Source organism: Canis lupus, chromosome 5 (genome assembly GCF_011100685.1).
Source record: "Canis lupus familiaris isolate Mischka breed German Shepherd chromosome 5, alternate assembly UU_Cfam_GSD_1.0, whole genome shotgun sequence".
Lineage (NCBI taxonomy): Eukaryota > Metazoa > Chordata > Mammalia > Carnivora > Canidae > Canis > Canis lupus.
Genome location: NC_049226.1, coordinates 22515547 through 22530986, shown reverse-complemented (window position 1 = coordinate 22530986; position 15440 = coordinate 22515547). Strand labels below are relative to the sequence as shown.

The window sequence follows — 15440 nt, the reverse complement described above, 5'->3', positions numbered from 1 at the left end:
AATAAATAAAAATTAAAAAAAAAAAAGCAACTGTGGCAAGTCACTTGACATTAGGCCCTATGTTTTCTCAATGTATACAGATGTTTAAGTACCACTGAGATCCTGCTGCCTAGGAAATGATGCTGTTTTGCCATTTTATGCTCTTCTGGGTTCCGCTTCTTCTAATGTGCTGGCTCTACGTTTTTTCTCACAGGAGAAATGTTGCATGTCTTTCCCTGCTCTGGCTTCTAAATGCTTTGAGTTCATATGCAAGATTATCAAAAAATACAGCATGCTCAGAAAAAGCAGTGAGCCACAGAAAGAGGAATCGTTTCTTTTCAAAGCTGTGCTTACCTTGTTTGGTTCTGTTTTGAGTAGATAATGCATTTGTACTGTCCAAAAGTTAAAGTCCTATCATGAGGCACACATTGAGGAGTCTTGCTCCCTGCCTTGACCCTGTCTACTCTGCCCCTGCTGTTCCATTTCTTTCTTTCTTATTTATCCTTCTGGTATTTATATACACAAATTCAAGCCATACAAATGTAAATATTCATTTTCTCTTTCTTTTTTTTTTGTAAGATTTTATTTATTTATTCATGAGAGACACAGAGACAGGGACACAGGCAAAAGGAGAAGCAGGTTCCCTGGGGAGAGTCCAATGCAGAACTCGATCCCAGGACCCCAGGATCACAACCTGAGCCAAAGGCAGATGCTCAACAACTGAGCCACCTAGGTGCCCCCTCTCCTCTTCCTTACACAAAAGATGATGCATTATACTCACTTTTTTTTTTTCAGTATATCTTAACAACATATCTTGGAAATCACTGTGTATCAGTACCCAAAGAACTTCACTTACTTTTTTTTTCCAGCTGCATATTATTCCATTGCAGGACAGTGCCATAGTTCATTTAACTAATCTCTGATTTAATCTCTCTTCACATATAGGCAATCATAATGATGTACACAAGCACATATTCACACATTAGCACATGCATTTCTTTCAGATTCAAAGAAATGAAAAGTATAGATTCCATTCTATGTTTTTCTCTCAAATCTAAAGGTGAATAAGTTCATTTTTGATAGAACATAATATAAAATACGTAGTACATTTTCTGTGTTTGTGTATTATAAAAACTACTATATTGAAGGTCATCTGGTATCATTTCTTTTGGTAATACCCTAAACCTCATTTAATTTAAATATAAACTGCACCAAACTTCATTCATCAGTAAAATGGTAATGATGGTGATACCCACCTCATAGGGTTTTTGTGAAGATTAAATAACTCAAAACATGTAAAGCACCTAGAAGAGTGCTTGGAGCACAGTAAGTACTCAATATATGTTAGCTGTTATCATATTTACCGTCTAGTTAGTAATACATTTCAGTGACTGGAAAATCTTTGGTAGATACAGTACACATCACTTCTATATGTTGAGGAAAGTCTTGAAGCCTTCATTAATGGATAGTGGTCAAAATTCAGCCCAGAAAGTAAGAGTGATGATGGAAAGGATCCCCTCATGGTTAGTATTAGTGCTGAACTTGTTTAATTTTTAAACTCAAATGTGAGGGGAAAATAATGGCCCATATAAATGTCCATGCCCTAATTCTTAGAACCTGTGAGTATGTTACCTTATGTGACAAAAGGGATTTTTCAGGTGTTATTAGAAGTAGAGACCTCAAGAATGGAGACTATCTTGAATTATCCAGATGGCCCTCAGCAAGTCACACGAGTTGTTGAAAGTAAAAACCTTTCCTGCTGTGCTAAGACAGAAATGATAAAGAAAGGTCAGGGAGGGACACCTGGCTGACTCAGTCAGAAGAGCATGCAACTCTTGATCTTGGGATAGTGAGTTCAAGCTCTATGTTGGGGACAGAGATTACTTACAATAAATAAGTATTTATAAAAAAGAAAGAAAGATCCAAGAGATGTAATGGTATCAGGACTTGACCAACTGTTGCTGGTTTCTTGAAGCTAGAAGTGAACCAAAGAATGCACATGAAAAAAAATAAATAAATAAAGTATAAAAATTAAAAAAGAAGCACCTGGGTGGCTCAGTAGGTTAAGCGTCTGCCTTCAACTCAGGTCATGATCCCAGGGTCCTGGGATTGAGGCCCAGTTGGGCTCCCTGCTCAGCGGAGCCTCTGCCCCTCTCTCTACCTATGCTCATCCATTGCTCTCACTCTCTCCCAAATTAAAAAAGGAAGGAAGGAAGGAAGGAAGGAAGGAAGGAAGGAAGGAAGGAAGGAAGGAAGGAAGGAAGGAAGGAGAAAAGGAAAAGGAAAGGAAAGAAAAGAAAAGAATGCAGGTGGCCTCTAGAGCCCCGAGAAGCCAGAAGAGGCAAGGAAACAGATTCTCTCCTATAGCTTCTCTAAAGGAATGTGGCCCTGCTGATACCTCAATTTTAGCTCATGAGTCCCATTTTAAATCTGACCTACATAATTATAAGGTAATCATTTTGATACGGCTGCAAAAGAGAATACATCAAGGCAGTAATCTTTTGTAAGGATACAGAATTAAGTTCATTTACTACGTTTTGTACTAAATATTTCAAAATAACACATCGTGAATGAACAGCACCACACACTATATATTCTCCTGGCTTGGACCCTATAAATTAAGTGTACAATGGGCAGTCTGTTGTTCTATAAACATTTAAGATTACTTAATCCAGGCCTGAGGCTAAAGATGACTTTTGAGCTATTGGCAAGGAAACCATGTTACTGGTATCACTCAAGGGCAATGTTCAATCTGTCTCTGCCTCACACATGTATGTATAAATGCCTTAGGTGATTTTTCTTATGCCTGGTGCCACTAGATCTCTGCAAACTTTTGACAAGAAATAGTTTGACCCAAATTTCAGAAATTAAAAACATAGCCTACACTGAATTTTTAAAATTGTAGAGTTGAAAGAATTTCTGGCCATTTCTTCTTAACTTAAAACTGAATGAAAATGAATTAACATTGTGCAGGTCACCTTTCTCAGTAATAGTGTGAATAAAGTGCTACCAATGCACATTATTGACCTGTACTATAATACAATCCAAAACAAAATATGACAACATTAAAATATCAGAATTCTATAAATATCTCAGGAGTAGTTAACCTACAGGTAAATCCAGTTAGAAAGCTTCTATCTTCTGAAGTTCCTATATTTTAGAGCAAAGTAAATAACCCTTATTTTTATTTTCAACTATGACGTGGTTTCTAGTATCATTTTTTAAAAATTTGCTTGACACTTATTACTGAGGACACTGTAAATTTTTATAAGTGTTCCCTCTGTACTTAACTGGAAAACTGGATTACTTAACTAAGTACAGGCTATTCCATGTGTCAAATTTCTTAGCCTTACTGAATGTTTCATCTATTAATTACCAAAAGAAGTATGTTAACAATCTCCCTGTGTGACTGCATATTTGCCTATTTTCCCATGAAACTGTTTTATATATAACATATATTCATAAATATATGCTGTGTTGTTAGATATCTATAGGTTTAGAGTTGCTGAACATTCCAGCTTAATTTAAATGCTTAGCATTTTTTAGTGACCCCCATTTAGTCTTTTTTTTTTTTTTTTTTTTTTAGTTTTTTTTTTTCCATTTAGTCTTTATAATGCATTTTTTTCCTGGTCTATTTAATTGAATTTTTAAAAAGTCCCTTTAATTGGACAGCAATACAATAAACTATCTTTTAATTGCATTTACCTTGTATTTTTAAATCCTTTTATACCTTTTATAATTTTGATATCTCTTTGAGATGTCTAGAGTCAGAATTTTCATATCCTAAATGAAAGTATGTCTTTTCACTGGTGTATTTAATCCATTTACTTTGGATATATTGGGACTTATTTTCTTTTTTTTTTTTTTTTTTTTAATTTTTATTTATTTATGATAGTCACAGAGAGAGAGAGAGAGAGAGAGAGGCAGAGACACAGGCAGAGGGAGAAGCAGGCTCCATGCACCGGGAGCCTGACGTGGGATTCGATCCCGGGTCTCCAGGATCGCGCCCTGGGCCAAAGGCAGGCGCTAAACCACTGCGCCACCCAGGGATCCCATTGGGACTTATTTTCAAGATTTCATTTTATTCTTTTAAAATTTGTGCTTTTAAAATGTTTTTTTCCCTTCTTTTATTCTTTCTTTTGGAGCTTAAATTATGTATTTGTCAGGATCGAGGCTAAGCTGCTGTAACAAAGTCTTTAAAGTAAGTACCTTCAGTAGCATAAATGTTAACTTCTGTCTCACGAAGCACCTCCAAGGTGGGCTGGGATGGTACCCTGCTTCCCAGAGCCACGCAGGACCCCAGGCTGGGAGACTGGTTCTGGCAGGCTGCCATCTCCAATATTCAGCTTCTGTGTTTGCGTCTCATGTGATCACCCTGGTTGCTGTCATTTTCTAGCTAGTGAGAAAGGAAAACAGACAGAATAGCTTCCTTTTAAAAAGGTTATCCGAGGGGCGCTGGGTGGCTCAGCAGTTGAGCATCTCCCTTTGGTGCAGGGTGTGATCCCGGGGTCCCGGGATCAAATCTCGCATCAGGCTCCCTACAGGGAGCCTGCTTCTCCCTCTGCCTGTGTCTCTGCCTTTCTCTCTGCGTCTCTCACAAATAAATAAATAAAATCTTTAAAAAAATATAAAATAAAAAAAATAAAAAGGTTATTCGGTTGCACGCATCACTTCTACTTGCATGGCTTCAGCAAAAGCTGTTAAAGGGACACACCTACCTGTAAAAGAAGCTGGGAAATGTCTCTAGCTGGTAAGACTTGCTTCGCTAAAGTCCTTGCAAGATATTCTGTTACCAAAAAGAAAGAGAGAGAGGATTGTGTCAATACTATGTTCAGTCTTATTACTAATTACATATTGGCAATAATGTAAGTCTATCCTGCTTTTATTTTTATCTTCTCATGAGATCATACTTGGTGTTATTATTGTACAGCCAATTGTTATTTAGATTTACCCATATGGTCGCTAATTTTTTGCTTATCATTTCTTCTTGCCTCTGAGTCCTTCCTTTCCGATTCAATTTCATGATTCTTGAAGAACATTGTATTAGCTACTGCTGCATAACAAATTGCTCCAAAGTATAATGAACAGAAACAATATTTGTTATCTGTTTCTGGATCTGGCATGGCTTCGCTGGGCTCTCCACTTCAGGGTCCCCCAGAAGCCACAATTAGGGTGTCAGCTGGTGATGTAGTCATCTCAAGGCTCCCCTGAGGATGCATCTGTTTCCCTGCTTATTCAAATGGTTGTTGGCCAGATTTAGTTCTTTATGACTAGATAACTGGACAGAGGTCTCAGTTCCTTGCAGGCTGTTTGCTAGAGGCTGGCCTTAGTCCTTTGCCATGTGAGTGTCCGCAACATGGCAGCTTCTTCACCAAAGCATGTAAACCAGGAGGGCAACAGAAGAAGGGAATCAACAAGACAGAATTCACAGTCTTTTATAACATAGTGCAGAGGTGGCATCCCATCATTCTTGCTGTATTCTATTTGTTAGAAGCAATCACTAGGTCCAGCCACACTCAAGAGGAGAGGAATATACCCAGGTGTGAATCTCAGCAGGTGGGGATCACAGAAGCCATGTCAGAAGCTGCCTACCAAAAAACCTCTTAAGTTCTTTCAATGAGTCTGAAAGTAATAGCTCTACTAATTTTTATTGGTTTAAACATGTCTTCATTTCAGTCTCATTCTCTTTCCCTCTGGGACTCTGAATAGAAATATGTTAGACCATATGATATTGTCCAACAGCCCAATGATACCATCATGTTCTTATGTTTTTCTAGTCTTTTTTCTCTTTGGATGTCATTCTGGAAACCTTTTATTGCTATGTTTTCAGGTTCACTGATCTTTGCTTCTGCGGTGTTATTGACTTCTAACCTTTGTACATTCAGACATTTAAAACACTTCCAAATGCCTCACCACCAGAGAATAAACAGCATGGAAATCTGATAATACTTAAACTGAACAATACAGAAAATACCATGCTTCAAACTCTTGACACAGTCAAACACACTATTTAGAGGAAACTGAAATACTTAGATAAATACTTCTTTTAAAAACCAAATTGAGGGCATCCTGGGTGGCTCAGCGGTTTAGCGTCGACTTCAGCCTAGGGCCTGATCCTGGAGACCAGGGATCCAGTCCCACATCGGGCTCCCTGCGTGGAGCCTGCTTCTCCCTCTGCCTGTGTCTCTACCTCTCTCTCTCTCTCTCTCTGTCTCTCATGAATAAATAAATAAAATCTTCAAAAACATAAAATAAAATAAAAAATAAAAACCAAATTGAAAATTAATAAACTAAGTATCTAGATCAAGAAATTAGGAAAAGAACAAACAAGTAAATCCCAAGAGCGTAGAATGAAAAAAATTATAAAGATAAATGAATAAGGGGCACCTGGATGGCTCAGTCAGTAGAGTGTATGGCTCTTGATCTCAGGGTTGTGAGTGGAGCCCCACACTGAATGTAGAGACTACTTAAAAATAAAATCTATAAAAAAATGAGTAAAATTAGAAAATAAAGAAATAGCACAGAAAATCATTGTCCAAAGCTGTTATCTGAAAAGACCAATAAAACAAACTTTTGCTAAGTTATTCAAAGAAAAATGAAGACTCAGAAAATAATATAAGAAATATAAAAAGCAATATATAGATGTATCAGAGATTTTTTAAAAAGATAATACTAGGAAAAATTTATGTCAATATAGTTTGAAAATTTAGGTGAAATATACATTTATTAGAAAATTATAACACCTTTTTAAAGATTTTACTTATTTATTCATGAGACACACAGAGAGAGAGCAGAGACACAGGCAGAGGGAGAAGCAGGCTCCATGCAGGGAGCCTGATGTGGGACTCGATCCCGGGACTCCAGGATCATGACCTGAGCCCAAGGCAGGCGCTAAACCACTGAGCCACCCAGGGATCCCAAGAAAATTATAACTTTTTTTAAAGGAGGAGGAAGGCAGAGAGAAAATCTTAAGCAGGCTCCATGGCCAGTGTGGAGCCTAACGAGGGGCTCAATCTCACGACCCTAAGATCCTGACAGGAGCCAAAATCAAGAGTCAGATGCTTAACCAACTAAATACCCAGGTGCCCCAGAAGATTATAACTTTTTTATTTTTTTTTAAAGATTGTTATTTATGTGAGGGAGGGAGAGAGAGCAAGTGAGAGTATAAGCTGCAGGGGAGGCAGATGGAGAGGGAGAGGCAGACTCCCTGCTGATCAGAGAACCTGATTGTGGGGCTCAATCCTAGGACCCTGAGATCATGACCTGAGCCAAAGGCAGACGCTTAATCAACTGAGCCACCCAGGTGCCTTGATTATAACTTTTTAAACCATCTTTTGAATAAAGAGAATATGAGTAAACCTGTAAGTATAGCAGATAAATAAAGGGAAACAACCCAGCATTTATCCTGCTTTCCCATACAGGTTTTACTTCAGATCTGAATAGAAGATGAAGGCAAGTCTGCCTACAGAAGTAGTCTAGGTGATCAATGAAAAAGGAATGCTAAAATTAGAACACCTGCATTTTGCAGCGCAAGCACATTGTTCATTAGGAGTGGCTAACATGACAAAAAAAAAAAAAGACAACTATTAACATTTGAAGGACACATTAAAAAGTGAAAAAGTATAAAAAAAGTCATCTTAACAAAGAAACGGGACCTGAAATTGAGCAAGTCACTTGATTCAAGCTCTTATTTGCATATAACAATTGAAGGACAAGCTGTGACAGAGAGATTTCTAGTGCGTAAGGTTCCCAAAGGTGCACATTTCAGAAAATGGTTCCTCCAAGGACTAGAGTCCTAGAAGCTGGCTAGAAGTCAGCCAGGTTCAGGCAGCCAACATAACCAACATAACCTGCTGAGGAGAAAGGCCTGATGCAGGACTGATGGGCAGTGGAGGCAGAGCTTGAGGGAAGCTAAGTGTCCAGCTGAGCAGTCTATTTTATTCTATTAAAAATGGTGATTGGACAGCCCCGGTGTTGCAGCGGTTTAGCGCCGCCTGCAGCCCAGGGCGTGATCTGGAGAACCTGGATCAAGTCCCACGTCGGGCTCTCTGCATGGAGCCTGCTTCTCCCTCTGCCTGTGTCTCTGCCTCTCTCTCTCTCTGTGTCTCTCATGAATAAGTAAATAAAATCTTAAAAAAAATGGTGATGGAATGTCATTCAAGGATTTTCATCAGGAAAGTAACACAATCGTATCAGTATTTTAATGGGATCAGCCCACTGGCAGGATGGAGGATGTCTTCGAGCAAGACAAGACTGCAGGCAGGAAGGTCAATTAATTTTAATATCAATTGTATCTTTAAATTTAGGAAACACACCAATATCATCAGCCATATTCTGGGAGTGGAGTAATTTCCTGGGGTGAAATATACTTAGGTCTAATTTTGCACTCCTTTTAAAAAATTAAGATAATTGCTGACCTTATCCCTAAATTATATGGACCTTTTAGAATCTTAAGCATCTACTATCGAATATAGAGTTGGAAAATGTGACATTAAATAAATACACATTAATAACTTCTAATAATAGGGGCTCCTGGGTGGTTCAGTCAGTTAAGCATCCAACACCTGATTTCAGCTCAGGTCATGATTTCAGGGTTGTGAGATTGAGCTCTGTGTCAGATGCTATACTGGGTGTGGAGTCTGCTTAAGACTCTCTCTCTCCCTTCCCCATGCTCTCTCCCTATTTTAAAAAATATATACATAAAATAAAATTATATGAATGATATCTGTAAATACATAACATAATAAAAAGAATAAAAATACCATTTCTTGTGTTTCTGCCCTGGTCTTTTGACCAGGAAGATGTACAGTCTGGATCTACAACTCACTAGCAGTATGACTCTAAGAAAGCCACTGCTGGGCACCTCAGTTTCATCTGTAAAATAAGAGAGCAGGGATTATTTTATTCACTGATGTGTCTCTAACACTAGCATGGTGATTTACACATTGCTTCTGTCAATATTTATTGATTAAAGGCATTTATTGGTTAAAGGCATATCTATTCTACAGAGTTGCTTTGATAATGAAATGAGAAAAAACTGTGAATGTTCCTAATACAGTTCTTAACAGAGACATTATTTTAAAAAATATTTTGGGATCCCTGGGTGGCGCAGCGGTTTAGCGCCTGCCTTTGGCCCAGGGCGTGATCCTGGAGACCCGGGATCGAATCCCACGTCGGGCTCCCGGTGCATGGAGCCTGCTTCTCCCTCTGCCTGTGTCTCTGCCTCTCTCTCTCCCTCTCTCTGTGTGACTATCATAAATAAATAAAAATTTGAAAAAAAAATATTTAAAAAATATTTTATTTATTTATTAATGGGGGGGTGCAGAGACACAGGCAAAGGGAGAAGCAGGCTCCGTGCAGGGACCCCGACGTGGGACTCGATCCCAGGTCTCCAGGATCAGGCCCTGGGCTGAAGGCGGCGCTAAACCGCTGAGCCACCAGGGCTGCCCTTAAAAGAGACATTATTAAGTGGCTGCTTTGTGCCAGGCACTATGCCAGGTGCTCGGAACACGAATATGAATAAGACAGCATCCTTACTTCTGGGAGCTTCTGTCAAGAGGAGCTCTGTGAAGTATGTGTGATGGAGCACATGGTACCATGAAATGCAGAGAAGGTGCTCAGTAAACACTGAATCTCAATTTTTATGATACTTTTCAGTTTATAAAGCACTCTCCACGAACATTATTCTGTTTGAAATAACAGGTACTCTCAGTCTTACAAGAATAGAGGCATTAGCAGGCATTTAGCAGTGGGGAGGATGATCTGTTGGGATAAACAGGCACAACTTCATTGGGAAGACAGAATTTGGAATGAGCTTCAAAATATGGATGGATTTTGACAGGAGTGAAAGATGGAAGGGTGGAAGTTTTTTTTTTTTTTTTTTTTTTTGTTTGTTTGTTTGTTTGTTTTTAAGTAGGCTCCACACCCAAGGTAGGGCTTGAACTAACTACTCTGAGATTAGGAGTCATGAATTCTACAGGCTGAGCCAGCCAGGTACCCTGCAGATGGGAATTTTATAAGATGGGGAAATATATAGGCAGAAGCTTTTCCTTAGTAATTCTATACTGCTTTTTAAATCTGTGTTCAGGCATCACAAGTTTATAAATCCCCTCTGGAATACTGCTGAACTGATATTCGTAATCTTTGGAATCAACCCATAGCCATCTTTGAAAACCAGAGATCATTTTTTCCATTTCTAATTTTCATGTAACTGCTTCATGAATTGCCATGATTACTAACAGAAGTTACATGACGACATTAATTTATTCATAAATTTTTACTGACCACATGATATGCTCAAAGCTCTGTAATTAGTAGTATGGGGGCTACTAAGAAAGAAAAATGTATACAAACTACTCCACCAAGCACAAAGCTGGAAGCCCCATAACCCACCTGAAGTTGGATTTGTTGAGAGGAGAGAGAAGGTCTGCACTCCCCTCCTTTCCCATTTTCTTCCTAGAATTCATCTCACTTTGAAGATTTGATCTCATATTAAAAAAAAGTAACTGTTCTTTTACAACTTCCTTTTTCCAAATACTTGTTAGGGTTTGTTGTGCCCTTTCTGGCCTGAAAGTCTTTCTCTTTATGGGAAAATTTAGGCAATCTGGGAGCCAAACGTCTGCCCTCTCTCTGTGAATCAGGTTCAATGCCCAGCACACACTGTCTCCAGAAACTACTCAGGCCTATACTTTCTTGCTCTGAATATTCTTCAAAAATCCATTTATTGTGTTTAGCAAATCTGCAATATTCACTTGACTTTGGCCTTTAGCATCTTTAAAGATGGCCTTAGGGAGGGGGCCCAGGAAGTCATTGCATTAATGTTTGTGACGCACTATGCCATTGTGCCTCTTTTTCTGTAACCCTCAGAATGGCCCTGGAGACTGGAACATCTTATCTGTACTGAAGTGTTTTGGAAACTCTGATCCTCGAGGAGAAGAATTTATCCAAGGTCTCAGAGTCAAGAGTGGTAGACCTTGGATTTGAACACTGATTGCTACTTCTGACCTTAAAGCCCATGCTCTTTCCACCATAATGTATCAATCAAGATAACATGTATTTCTAAATTCATCCTTCTTGGGTTTTGTAGAAGGCTTAAAAAAAAAAAAAACTCAGTTCATCAAAAAGTTTCCAAACTCATGGATTTCATGCACTGAACAAGCATTTATTTACCGTGGATTATTAGCTGTTTTCTCCAGTATCTTCGAGTTTGTTCATTATTGCCATCGTTTATAGTTTATGCTCATTATTGTTCCTCTGGGTATGGAGTCTGTTGGCACTGTGAGGTTTCCTACTGTCCTTTGCCAATGCCCAGATTCCCCTTTTACCCTAATTCCAACTCGGGGATGATAATCGCCTACCTTCGTTTTTGTTTGAAAGGGAGGAGGAGAGAGAAGTGCGTGTAACAGAAGTGGTGTTCCCTGTGAGTCGTTTTATCTTATATTTCCTTTTTTTTTTTTTTTTTTTGCGGGGAGGGGGTAGGGCTTTTTATTTATTTATTCATGAGACACCCACACACACTGGGGCAAAGACTTAGGCAGAGGGAGAAGCTGGGTTCCCGCCGGGATCCCGATGTAGGGCATGATCGGAGAACCCCAGGATCACGACCTGAGCTGAAAGCAGACGCTCAACCACTGAGCCACCCTGGTGCCCTCCCCGTATCTTTCTGTTGCACGTCGGGCTTTCACCATTCATTCCTCCCGCACGCCCACGAGCACGGAGGTGCACCGAGCTGCGCCGAGCTGCACCCAGCAGGTGAGTCGGGACCCCAGGCGCTTCGGCCCGCGCGCAGCCCCGCCCCCTCGAGGCCACGCCCACCCGGGAGGCGTGGGAACCGGCAGCGGGAGGCACCGCCCTGGGGGCGCCGCCGGGTTTATAGGTCACCCGGAAGGCGCGCGCAGCCCGCGGCCGCCGCACGAACAGGCCCCGCGGGACCCCGCCGCCGCCGCCGCCGCCGCCGCCGCCGCCGCGCTCCTCCCCGCGGCCTCCCCGGGCGTCCGGCCCGCCCGCACCCGCCGAGCCTGTCGCGGCCGCTGCCGTGCGGCCTGCGTCGCTTCCGGGACTCACCCGACCTCCGGCCATGGCCGCCGCGGGAGTCGCCGGGCTCCTGCGCGCCGCCTTCCTGAGCGTCGGCGGCGCTGCCCGCCGCTGGGGGCTGCTGGCCGGACCCCGCGCCGTCCCGGGCCGGTGCGGCGGCGCGGGGGCGCCCCGGACGCACAGCGCGTCGGCGCCGGCGCGGAGCAGGTGAGCGCGGCCCTGCGTGCGCATGCGGGCGGCCGGGGCGCGGGCGGGGGCGCGGGCGGGGGCGCGGGCGGGGGCGCGGGCGGGGGCGCGGGCGGGGGCGCGGGCGGGGGCGCGGGCGGGGGCGCGGGCGCGGGCTCGGCCGCCGCTTCCCGGCCGCCGGCGTCGCGGGTGCTGTCCGCTATCGCTCGGCCCTCGCCCGCGGCGGCCCTGGCGCTGCTCGGGGGCCGTGGCTCCCTTCGGGTCGCGCCGCGGCTTCCTTCCCCGGGGCCCGGCCCTCCCTTTCCCAGCGCCCCCGGGTCCTCCGCGCGCGGCCGCCGCCCAGCTCCGGGGATTGGCGCGGCGCCGACCTTTGCTTTGCCCGCAGGCTGCGGTGACCTTCGTAGGATGCTCCCCCCGGTGTCCCGGCCGGCAGCTTTCGTCCTGGACCTTTCCCCGGGCCCGTTAGGACATTGTGTGTACAGCTCCCTGGCAGGGGAACGCCTGTTTAGAATACACGCGCCCTGTGCCCTTCAGGCCCTGGACGCCCCTCCCTGAGCTCTAGCGGGTAAGAGCCTCGCCTTGGACTGGCAAGGCAGGGTTTTAAGCGGGATTCCCGCACTTGATGCCTAACTTCCTCCATCACTGTAGATCTGAGTTTCCCCATTTGTTGTTGTTTTTAAGACTGTTTGTTCATGGGAGACACACAGAGCGAGGCAGAGACGTGGGCAGAGGGAGAAGCAGGCTTCCTGTAGGGAGCCTGATGCGGGACTCCATCCCAGGACCTGGGATCACGACCTGAGCCAAAGGCAGCCACTCATCCGCTGAGCCACCCAGGTGCCCCTCAGTTTCCCCGTTTGTAACTGGAGCATAGCACTAGTATAGGCCTCAGAGGGTCATTTGAAGGAGTAGTCAGGTAATACAGGTAGCCTTGCCTGGCAAATGGGGTGGGCCCAGAAGATGCCACTGTTAGCAGTAGCTCCTTAAGCCCGCAGTGCTCTGTTTTGTGTTAAATGCTGCAAGAGATGTGAAAAAATTGCCCCCAGATGTCTTGAAGCTTTATAGTTTGGAGATATGTTTATTTTTCAAATACACGATCCCCTTCGATGTAACAAAGAAAATTTACTCATCCTTTCAGAGTGTGGCAGTGTGGCAGAGCCTCATGTAATGCAGGTCTCTGAACAGCTCTCTGATCTCTTGCTGTCATGTAGCAGGATAGAAGAACTGGAAGGAGAGAGTGTTGGGTTTGTATGCTGCCTTGTCTGGTTTCTTGATAAGTTCCCTGAGAACTTAATCTTACTATTAGGTAATGTGTTCTCAAGAAATTGTCGTTGAATGGACTATGAGGGAGATAATGGGGAAGGCAAGCCAGATTTATTTGTCCCTATTTCCCTGAGACTTCCCTGCCTTGACCTCTCTACATGCATGTCTTGCTTTCTACAGTTGATACATTCTTGAAAAATTGTGTATAAATTGGGACGTATATCAAACATATTTACGAAGCTAGTATTTAAAGGGAATGTGGGGATGCCTGGTGGCTTAGCGGTTGACCGTCTGCCTTCAGCTCAGGGCCTGATCCCAGCTTCGGGGAACAAGTCCCGCATCAGGCTTCCTGCCAGGAGCCTGTTTCTCTCTCTGCCACTCTCCCTGTGTCTCTCATGAATAAATAAATAAAATCTTAAAAAAATAAAGGGAACGTGAATGCTTTTGTAAATGCGGGACTGTCTCCCCCAAATTTATTAAGTTTGAACTTGGATATACCAAATTGTTTTAAAGGGAATCACATCTGTTCTATTCCCTCATAATCTTGCTTTCGTCCTCATTGGCACAGTTTCAACGGATGGCCTTGTGCCTTGTATCACAGACTCTGGAGCTACCACTAGACTTTCCAGCTCTTACTATTGAGACTTGTGTTTTCGACTATGGTTAGTCGAAATGTGGCTATTTAAGATAATGTAAGTTAAATACAATGAAAAGATTCAGTATTCCAGTTGCACTGGACACATGTCAAGTACTCAGCAGCTACATGGGGTCATAGCAACTGTATTGGACGTTGCAGGTATAGAACATCTTTTTTTTTTTTTTTTTTTTTTAAGATTGTATTTATTTATTCATGAGAGACACAGGCAGAGGGAGAAGCAGGCTCCACGCAGGGAGTGGGATGTGGGACTCCATCCCGGGTCTCCAGGATCATGCCTTGGACTGAAGGTGGCGCTAAACCACGGAGCCACCAGGCTGCCCAGTATAGAACATCTTTGATTTGCACAAAGTTCTGCCGGATGGAGAAGCCTGGAAGCTGTAGTTCCGTTTTGGGAAGTTCAGCATGTAGCTAAGTTATCAGTAACTGAGAGTTGAAGAAAATCCTTTTGCTCCAGAATACCCCGACACAATACTTTATATTTTGTAGTGATTTCAATTCCAAAGGCTTTTCACAAAAATTGTATTTCACTCTCAAGAAAATTCTGGGAGGTAGGTGGGGTAGGGAATACAAATTTCATATTAAGTAGCTGGCAGACTAGGAAACTACAACTCCCGTAGTTTTCACTTGCTTTCTTGAGTACCGTAATAGTTGACAATTCCTTAGCCCATAGGGTCATTTGGAAGAGTTATGGTGGCTCTGAAAGTAGGGACTCATGAAGGGGCCCTTTTCTTGGACCAACTACCCCCTGGGCCACTCTGTATGGTGAAAAGGTGGGTATCAGCAGCTATCACTCCCCTCCCCATGAGAGGTCTCTTACAAACTTAACCACCACAGTCCATGACACCTTTGTTAAAGTGTCTGCTGTGGTTGAGCAGAATAAATGGCAGTAGGAAAAGGTAGCAAGTGAAGGGAAGAGTTGCTTTGATGCTGACTGATTAGTTGATGATGGTAGAAGATTTAGAAGGATTGTATTTATTTCTCAGTGCATGAAGTCCTATTCTGGGGAACAGCTTTTTGCTTAGTTCTTAGAATTGGGGGAAAAATATAAAACCCACTAATGCCAATTGCTGATAGCAAATGGAGAATGTTTTTTGGGCAAAGTACCCGTGTATGATGCTTTAAGGAACAACGTTTCCCCAGACTTGACTTCCATTGTCTCAAGAGTGTGGTGAAGTCACTGTTGTCCCCATCTCATCCACTAGGCAGTAAGTGGCTTCCCATGGTCCTCTCATGCATGTGTCAGAACTGCAACTAGAATCCACATCTGATTCTTGCATTCCATACTGTCGACTGCAGGATTACCTTTCCTCTCTCGTTTCTGCTT

General features: G+C 42.9%; 1 protein-coding gene and 1 long non-coding RNA gene across 5 annotated transcripts in view; one reads left to right on the top strand and one right to left on the bottom strand.

Annotated features, from left to right (window-relative positions):
• The window catches only part of LOC119876291, a 51137-nt gene extending 38959 nt beyond the window's left edge, over positions 1–12178 (bottom strand). For both annotated transcript variants that reach the window (XR_005359307.1, XR_005359306.1), the window contains exons 1-3: positions 12043–12178; positions 4698–4765; positions 4189–4375 (exon numbers count right to left, since the gene is read on the bottom strand). This is a non-coding gene — a long non-coding RNA (uncharacterized LOC119876291). The remainder of the gene's footprint in view (positions 1–4188; positions 4376–4697; positions 4766–12042) is intronic.
• Positions 12041–15440, top strand: part of FDX1 (ferredoxin 1) — a 33530-nt gene continuing 30130 nt past the window's right edge. Inside the window, exon 1 of one of the 3 annotated variants that reach the window (XM_038536239.1) lies at positions 12041–12219. In XM_038536239.1, the coding sequence (XP_038392167.1) occupies positions 12056–12219 (164 nt within the window). In that variant the 5' untranslated portion in view covers positions 12041–12055. Of the gene's footprint in view, positions 12220–12542; positions 12764–14788; positions 14887–15440 lie in introns of those variants that run through there. The other 2 variants (XR_005359305.1, XM_038536240.1) reach the window with 2 other exon arrangements.